We start from the raw sequence: 9966 nt of genomic DNA on the forward strand, positions 1-9966 counted from the left end.
AGGGGCCCGCGTACAAAAAAAAAAAAAAAAAAAAAAAATTAGTAAACAAAAAGTGCTTTTCAAACCTACATGGAATATGTGTAAAAAATTAAACACGTCGTAGGACATAAAACAAGTTTCAACAAAGTTCACACCAGGTATTCTATAAACCTGAACTTCCCAATATTGCAGCCACTAGCCACATGTGGCTGTTCAAATTAATTAAAATTAAATAAAATTAAGTGTTTGGTCCTCATTCTCACTGGCCATACTTCAAATGCCCAAAAGACACATGGCTAGAGGCTAACATATTGAACAGTATAGATACAGAACATTTCTATCAGCATAGAAAATGGTGCTACTGTACAACATATTCTCTGACTAGAATAAAATTAAGTATGAAATCAATATCAACAAAAATATAATTTAGAAATCCATACTTTCTGTATATTCACAGGTAAAGAAAGAAATCATTGTGGACATTTAAAATAATTCAAACTGATTGAGATTGAATCTACTGCATATCAACACATATAGGATACAGCAAAATTGATATTTAGAGAAAACCTATAGCCCTAAATGCATATATTAGAAAAAGAAGGCAAGCTCAAAATAAATGAGCTCAGTATCCAACTTTTTTTTTAAGTTAAAAAGAGAATATAGAATGAAACCAAAGAAAGTACAAGAAGGAAATGATAGAGATGCACAGAAATTAGGTAAATATAAAAGAGAAAAAGGAGAGATTAACAATAAAAGATATAATAAGGAAGATACAGATAAAATTCAGCAGAGAAAATAATAGAAAATTAAGAACAATCTCATGCCAAGTTGACAAAATGGAAAAATTCTAAGAAAAATATAAATTACTAAATCTGACTCAAGAAGAAATAGAAAGCTTTAATTGTTCTATAACCAATATAGAAGTTGAATCAATAGTTCAAAATCTTACTAAAAGAAGACAGGAGGTCCAGATGGTTTCATAGACTAGTTTTCCCACACTGGATCATTCTAATCTCATATAAACACTTCTAGAGAATCAAAAAGAAAAGAAAAAAAATTTCCCCCCACTCATTTTATAAAGTTAATATAACCTTGATACCAAAGTCAGAAAAGGAAAGTATAAAAAAAGAAAATTAGTTGTAAACATGCTTGGAAATATCTTTAAAAGATTAGCAAATCCAGCAATGTATTTAAAAAGGTAATACAGTATGTCTAGCCTCGGTTTATTCCAGGAATGCAAGATCACTTCAACAAAGAAGATCTTATAATTAAACACATTAAAAAATTAAAGAATAAAAGCCATATGATTATTTCAATAATTACAGAAAAAGCAGTTATTATAATTCAATATGCAGTGATGATTTAAAAAATATATTACTTAGGAATAAAGGAGAACATTCTTAATCTGATTAAGACAGGAAAAAGACATAAAAGACAAAGATTAAAAGGAATGAACAAAGCAATAACTACTGCAGATGATAGGTTTCTTTATGTAGAAAACCCTAATTAGCTGAATTAATAAGACAGTTTAATAAGGTTCCTAGATATAAGATAAATATGTAAGAGCCGACTGCATTTTATATACTATATACTATTAATAGCCAAATATATATATATATATATATATATCTTGAACAACACAGGTTTGAATTGCACAGGTCCACTTACACGTGGATTTTTTTCAATAAATACACAGTTGGCCCTCCATACTGGCAGGTTCTGCATCAGTGGATTCAACCAACTGTGAATCATACACTATGTTTACAATTCGTGGTTGGCTGACTCTGCCTAAGCAGAACCCACAAATACGAAGGGCAGACTATAGGACTTGAGCATCTGTCAGTTTTGGCATCTGCAGAAGGTCCTGGAATGAATCCCCCACAGATACTGAGGGATGATTGTAATAGGGGAAAATATCATAACAACGAAAAATGTAAGGAACATAAGAGCAAAACTAACAAATGATAAGCAGGCCATTCAAGGAGAGTTTTTAAACTACTGCAAGACATCAAGAAACAAAAGTTAAATAAATGAAGGAATATGCCATGTACACGGATGGGAATATTTAATATAGTAAAAATCTTGATTCTATCAAACTAATCTACAAATTGGATGCAATTTTAATTTAAAAAATCCCAACTGGGCTTTCCAAAGAACTTGAAAGCCAAAAGCCAAGAATAAAGAACAAAAAAAGCTATAAGGCATATAGAAAATAAATAGCAAAATGACAGAAGTAAATCCCTCCTTATCAGTAAGTTACATTAATGTAAATGGATTAAGCTCTCTAATCAAAAGACAGAGACTGGTATAATGAATTAAAAAAAATATGATCCAGCTACATGTTGTCTACAAGAGATTCACTTTGGATCCAAAGACACAAACAGGTTGAAAGTGAAAGGATGGAAAAAGATATTCCAATTCTAATGGTAAGCAAAGGAGAACAGGAGTGGTTATATTAATACGCGGACAAAATAGACTTTTACTCAAAAAGTTGAAACAAAGAGGGACATTATATATTAATAAAGGTTCAATGCATCAAGAAGATACAACAATTATAAACATTTATACATTTAATAACAGGCCATCAAAATACGTGAAGTGTTAGGTTGGAGACTTCAATACCCCACACTCATAATGGATAGAACAATCAAACAGAAGATAGGCAAGGAAACGGAGAATCTGAACAACACGGTAAATCAACTAGGTCTAACAGACTTATATAGAACATTCTACCCAACAACAGAATACACATTCTTCTCAAGTATATATACGAAATTCTCTAGGATAGATCATATGCTAGACCACAAGATCATATGCTAGACCACAAATGAAGTCTCAGTGGATTTTTAAAAGATAGATATCATATAAAAAATATCTTCTGTAACCCACAGTGGAATGAAGTTAGAGATGAGTAACAGAAGTAAAACTGGAAAATTCACAAATCTGTGGAAATTCAGCAGCACACTCATAAACATCCAATGAATCAAAGAAGAAATAAACAAGAGAAATTAGGAAATGAAATGCAAATAAAAACTACAATGAGATACCACCTCACACCTATCAGGATGGCTACTATTCAAGAAAACAGAAAAGAACAAGTGCTGGTGAGGATGTAGAGGAATTATAACCTCTGTGCACTATTAATGGGAAAGTAAAATGGTACAGCCACTGTGGAATACAGTATGACAGCTCCTCAAAAAATTAAAACTATAACTACTATATGATTCAGCGGTTCTACTTCTAGGTATATACCCAAAGAATTGAAAGCAGGTCTCAGCAGTTCTACTTCTAGGTATATACCCAAAGAATTGAAAGCAGGTTTCAAACACCCATGTTCACAAGAGCGTTATTTACAGATGCCAAAATGTGGAAGCAACATAAGTGTTTATTGACGGAGGATAAGCAAAATGTGGTATATACAGTCAATGAAATGTTACTCAGTTTTAAAAAGGAAGAAAATTCTGACATATGCTACAACATGGATGAAACTTAAGGATTCTATGCTAAGTGAAATAAGCCAGTCATAAAAAGACAAATACTTGATTCCACTTATATGAGATACTTAGAGCAGTCAATATCACAGAGGCAGAAAGCAGAATGATGGCTGCCAGGGGCTGGTGGAGGAGGGAATAGGGAGTTAGTGTTTAATGGGTACAGATGCTTTGCAAGATGAAAAGAATTCTGGAGATGGATGGTAGTGGTGGTTGTACAACAACATGATGTACTTAGCACTACTGAGCTGCACACCTAAAAATGGTTAAGATGGTAAATTTTATGTGTATTTTACCACAATTTTTAAAAAATGAGAAAAAGAGACATGCAAAATTTTAAAACCAAATATTATAGGAGAAAATTTTATAACTTTGAGGTAGAGGAAGATTTCTTAAAATACAAAGAGCACAAACCATAAAGGAAAATATTAAATTAACTATTTTAAATATAAAATTTCTGTTTACTAAAATATACCATCAAGAGAGCAAAGTCACATCACAAAGTAGCAAAGGACAAATAACCTGACAAAAGATCAGCAAAGGGCAAATAGGCAGAGTAGGAAATAGTAATGGTTAATAAATGTATGAAAATATACCCACACCTCATTGGTAATCAGTAAAACACAGATTTAAACCATAGTGAGATATCATTTCACATCTATTATAATACCAAGTGTGGGTATTATAAGTAAACAAAATACTTTGTGGAAAAATGTATATGCTAGATTCCATTTATTTTAGGTTCTTAAAAATGTAAAACTAAATAATATATAATTTAGTAATATATGTTACATATATACACACATACATATATATATATAATATATATAAAGTGATCAGGAAATGAGAAACACCAAATTTATGAAAGTATTTATAACGAGATGTTGCCATAAAGGAGAGGCACACAAGCAGTGTCAAAATATTGATAAAGTTCTATTTTTTCAGCTGGGGAGTGGGGATACAGGTGCTCATTATTATACTTTTTAAAATTGAACATCTGTGTTTTTTTTGTATATATAGACATTTTATAGAATAATTTTTATGTAAAAGAGCCTCCAACTTTAAAAATATGCAACTATTTTTTATGACTAAAGTTTCTCACAGTAAATCATTTTCCTGATGATCACAGGTTACACTTACAGTCTAGTCACTGGTTTCTAAAGATAATAAAGGCTACAGAGTTTGAAATGGAGGAAAGATATAACCCAAGAGCCATCAAGACAAGGTAAACAGATATGAAGTATAAAATATATATATATGAAAAATATATGAAAAAATATGTAGGGAAGGCAAATTAAATTAGAATAATGTGGAGGGAAGAGTCTGTAGGGTAAGTACATATATGACCCAATAGAAATTTTATTTTGTTTCAGGAGGAAAAGATATATAGAAAATGAGGCAAGTACAAAGGGATAAAGGGTCTCATTCCAAGGAAAACAGACAATTGGAAAAGAAAGATCAGGGGATTACTATAATCAAGATTGTTTTTAACCTTTCCTCAAAAAACAAAAACAGAAACCTAAAAATTAATTTTCAGCAAATGCCTTTTCAACAAATAGATGTTTCCTACACTTACTGTGAAGCTAAGAGTTTTTTTTTAAGGGGCAGGAAAAGCTGACACTTTAGTGCAAATATTCTTCTTCTAAAGCAATATTGCACCAACAGTTTCTGTTACATTGCTGAAAACTCAAATTACCAGGTGGCATCCCAAGTTTTTAAGCAACTGTGATTAACAAAAACAAATAAATAAAAACGGGTACACTTCTGTTTTGTTTCTGGGAGTACTTAAACTCTAAGCCCAACATTCAAAGACTGCTTTCTGGGCTACTGTTTCTGATATTCATCTGTCTCCTTTGTCTTCCATACTAGCATATTCTTTGCCTTCTTTTCTAGTCCAAAGCGATCAAGTTTATAGAGCATTGATTTCTCATACCAGCTTAAGCCTAGACAGGCTTGTTGTGGCACCTATTGGATTCTATTTTAATTCCTTGTCCTCACCACATGGACCAGGTAAACAAACAACTCTAAATTTAAATCCTAGGTCTATAACATAAATTATCAAACCTCCGGGAAGTTATACTCTCTGTATGTCAGATTCCTTATATATTAAAATAAGGATAATAATGCCTACCTTTTAAGAATTGACTTTTTTTTTTTTTCCCCTTCGGTACGCGGGCCTCTCACTGCTGTGGCCTCTCCCGTTGCGGAGCACAGGCTCCAGATGTGCAGGCTCAGCGGCCATGGCTCACGGGCCTAGCCACTCCGCAGCATGTGGGATCTTCCTGGACTGGGGCACGAACCCGTGTCCCCTGCATCGGCAGGCGGACTCTCAACCACTGCGCCACCAGGGAAGCCCAAGAATTGACTTTTAAATGCTTAAATTTATTCAAACTTCTAGTTCAGTGTAGATTCAGGTACAGGTGGTGGGATTCTCAGTTTTGGAAGCACAGATTTGCTTCCCAGTTGTATGTATGGGTATGATCCTCAAACACCACCCAACTCTGGGTGTCAGCAGAGATGCTTTTCTGTTTTCTAGCTTCCATGGCCCCTGTAGGACCTAACAGCTCTCTGACCACTCACATAAAAATAATACCTGTTATTGGTCCTATAGGGCCCTTATCTGAACTTTCAGGTGCCCCTTACAAATTTTGCAAGTATCTCGCTTGCACTTTTCTTGGAAATCCTGTATTTTCCAATTCTGGATAGTTTAGCTTTCCCCTCTGCCCTTTGATTTCTAACTTGTCTGAAAAATATGTATTTAGCTAGATGATAAGGTCAGTTTACTGTCTTCCTTTCTAAGCTATCACCTGAGTTTTTTTCTCATCAGAGACCTCTGCCTTCTATGAGGGCCTGTTTTCTCTATTAACCTCACACCATGCCCCATTAAACATAAAAACATTCCATAGCATTATGTTATAGAAAATAAATTAGAAGACAACTCTAGGTTCTAACTTCAGTCCTTTAACTTATTAAATACTATGTGACTTTCACCAAGTTATTTAACCTACCTGAGACTCAGTTTTTTCATCTGCAAACAGGGAATATGTCTTGACAACTTAGGAGGCTAAAGATCAAATGCAATAATGCAGCTGAATGTGTCTTGAAAACTATAGTTCTAAACAATGCAGAAAGTATTATCCATTCAACAAAATACTGGTGATGGCAAAAGAATCAAGTCAAACTGCCAGAGTTGTAGTCCTAGCTCTATTATTTACCTTTTAATATGTAAAATGAGGATTATAATACCTACTTCATATGATATTAGCTCAGTGATGTTAGTTGTTATTATTAAATGCCTATTACATGTTAGGCATTGTACTAGATGCTGGTAATAAAATGGAATCAAGACAGACATGGCTAACATCTTTGCCAAAAACTTCTACTATGTCCTACTCCATATGCTACATTTTCTAAGTCATTTATGTCATATACACTTTACAGCAAAGAAAAATATGAGTAGTAAAGCATTTCCATAGAACATCAAGATAAGACCCCACAATTCCACTATTTCTTTTCTGTGAAGTTTCTAGTGAACACATAGTAACTGTGGTATTTCTTTTCTTAATTCATCACTTGACCCAAAACTCTTTTCATGACTTCTGGGTAAACTGCCTAGAATACGTTTCTATCAAATGTAAATAAGACAGTGTTTCTGAAGGTAACATCCAAAGATGATCTGCTTCTCAATCACCTAAAATGCTAATAAAAGGCAGATTCCTAGACCTTATTTCAGATGTATTGAGGCAAAAGCTCTGGCTGGAAGATGTGGGAATCTGCATTTCTAATAAGTTCCCAGTGTGATTTTTATGCAAATCCCATTTGAGAACCACATTCTCAAGAAAGAAAAAACCTCCATTACATAAGAAATTTGTAACCAAAGGCAATACTGAAAAATAATGATCCAAAGCTTCGTGAAGGAGAAAAATTTTAATCGTCAGAATAAATTTTCACATGCCTGTCTCTTAACAGGGTTGAGTCAACAGTGCACAGAGATTAAGACCAAAATTGACTTGAACATACACACCTTAACTGTGACTATTCAAGAAACTCCTATTCTGGACGCCAAGGGAAAGGACGGAAAGGGGACACTCTGAAAAAGTTTACCCATATTTCAGAAGAAGCAAACAAAACGGTGTTATTGCAGTAGTCATGCCTACTAAAATTGGGATTTGGTGATATCAGAAAATGGAACCAATTTCTCTTGAACTCGGACAACTAAAGACAGACCTCCCTGCTCCAACTCCCCGCATCTACCATAAACCTTGGATAATCTCTCAAATGTAGACTTTGCCTACTTGGGAGTTAAGCTGGTCCTGTGACCAATCAGAAGCAAGGAAAAATATGATCTTTTGATAAAAGATAATCAATTTTCATAAAAGATAACCAAAATAACTAATTAAAATTTATACCTCTCAATCTGATGGACAGTTATAGAAGAGATCTCACTGAGACACGGAAGAGAGTCAATCAAGGAGCCCTGAACTCCTAGTGCCTGTAAACTTTCCAGATAACAATTCAAAGCTAATGAACAAACTACTTTTCTGCCCACTAAGCCACACTGGTCTGAGATCTGCTCTGGTGCAGATAATAAAATGCCCTAAGATGGCAGTGGGTTCACTGTGGCTGGAAGAAGTCGGGAGCCCAAAGAGGAAAAAGACGCCCAACCTGCCCACACTAACCGTCCGTCCGCACCCAGTCTGGAGCAGCAGAGCGGGCGGGGCTGCGATTTCTCCTGCATCACTGCGCCCTCTCTTCTCCGCCTGCGTGAGCACCGCCCTCCCACTCGCGGCGTGAACCCCCTGGGCCTAGCCTCTCCTTCCCCCTCCCCTCGGCCTGATGCTGAATCATGAGCCCTGCATCGCCAAAAGGTAAAATCTGAGAACAATGCCACCCTTAGGGCTGGCCTGAATGGGGTACCAGGTCGGGGTGGGGCGGAAGGCTGGAAACCACAACTTTGCTCCCCTTCTTCCCAAATTCCCCACCCATCCCCCAGATGAAAATGAGTACCGCAGCCTTAGGGGATTCCCAAGCGGCACCCCTTCTCAGGCGTCGCTCGGGTTGGCAAAGGTCAGACCTGGGCCCGGCGCGCTCCGCCTCATTGTTCCAACGCTGCCTACCAGCCTGCCCGCCAGCCAGGAGTCCGAGCCCTGCAAGGCCGGGGAGCCCGCAGCTCGTGGGGAAGGGGTGGGCGATCTCCGCCCCTCTCCTGTAACCACCGCCCCCTGCCCACCACCCTCGCCCTTCCTGCCCACCTCCTTTCGCTAAAGCGGAACCGGCGAATCCCCCGGAGGCGACCGGGTGGGTGCTGTCCAAATGCTGGGAGGAGGAGGACAGGGGGGGGAAGGGTGGGGAGAAGCGGGAGTCTCCGGCCTGCGCTTGGCTGCAGCCTTCGCCCCTTCGCCCCACAGCCAGATGCCGGTTCCATGGGTCCCGCTCGGCCACCGTTCCTCCCGCCCGACAGGGAGCCGCTCGGCGGTGGCCATCTCCCAGCCCTGGATGCTGGCGCCGAGCAGCCCTTGGCCCTCCTCGTCTCCAGAGGCAGAAGGCGGAGGGCCCGTCCCCGTGCAGGCTGCAGAAGTCACCATGCGCTACTCACCCCAGCTGTTTCTGTCCCTGCGGTTCTTGGCCATGGTGGTCCTGGGACTGGTGGCGGTGGGGCGCTGTCACGGCGCTCGCTCCTCTCCCGGCCGCAGGTTGCTGGCGGTGGGAGGCTCTGTGCCCGCGCTGGGCGCAGTTCACTCAGACTCTGAGGATGTTGCTGTGGCGCTGGTGGGAAGGAGTGGGGAGGAGAAAGGGATGAACCAAGCTCAGCATCACAAGCCCAAGTTCACACAAATACCAGCGTCACACCCTCCCTACCTCAGCCCACCCCCAGAGCCTGAAGACAGTGACAGACAATGTACTGCAACATTTTCGATGGAAAAAACATACAAATAAATAGCACCCCCTTACACACTCTCAATTTAACAGCATTATACAGTCAGAAATAACACAAACCAATATACTGCATGATTCTGTATGTTCAAATACCTGTTTCCTAGACCAGTTACATATTAGTAGAAACATGCTGGCAACATTTACATAGCCAGAGAAATTTTAAAAATCTGCGTTTATCTACCAGGTACCATTTCCCCCCTAACTTAAAAGCAAGGTCACATTAGTAAAGAGGGTATCATGCATTTTTGTACCTGTATACTGAACAGGCCTGTCTTAAAATTAGGATAGCAAATTTAGATTAAGATCAAGATAAATGAAAGCTGGAGATTCACAATAATCTGTAAGTAACTCCATTCTAGTGGGCAAAATTTCCCACTACATTCGCAGAGATATCACCTGGCGTTATACTGACAAATATTCTAAGTAAAGTCATACTACATTGTCTGGAAGAGCCTTGGCAGTAACAAAGGTTGCAGACAATTTTGAAAGCAAAAGGCAGTAAATACTTAAAAAAGAAATTCTCAATCTCTCCCTTTTCACTGGTTTCTTCCTCTTTCCC

General features: G+C 38.0%; 1 protein-coding gene across 2 annotated transcripts in view; it reads right to left on the reverse strand.

The window, feature by feature from the left end:
* ATL1 (atlastin GTPase 1) overlaps window positions 1-9327 on the reverse strand; it is an 80181-nt gene extending 70854 nt beyond the window's left edge. For both annotated transcript variants that reach the window (XM_007446610.1, XM_007446609.1), the window contains exon 1: window positions 9067-9327. In XM_007446610.1, coding sequence (XP_007446672.1) covers window positions 9067-9100 — 34 coding nt within the window. In that variant the 5' untranslated portion in view covers window positions 9101-9327. The remainder of the gene's footprint in view (window positions 1-9066) is intronic.
* Window positions 9328-9966: the final 639 nt, after the last annotated feature.

This window comes from Lipotes vexillifer, unplaced genomic scaffold (assembly GCF_000442215.2).
Source record: "Lipotes vexillifer unplaced genomic scaffold, Lipotes_vexillifer_v1.1 scaffold124, whole genome shotgun sequence".
Classification (NCBI taxonomy): Eukaryota; Metazoa; Chordata; class Mammalia; order Artiodactyla; family Lipotidae; genus Lipotes; species Lipotes vexillifer.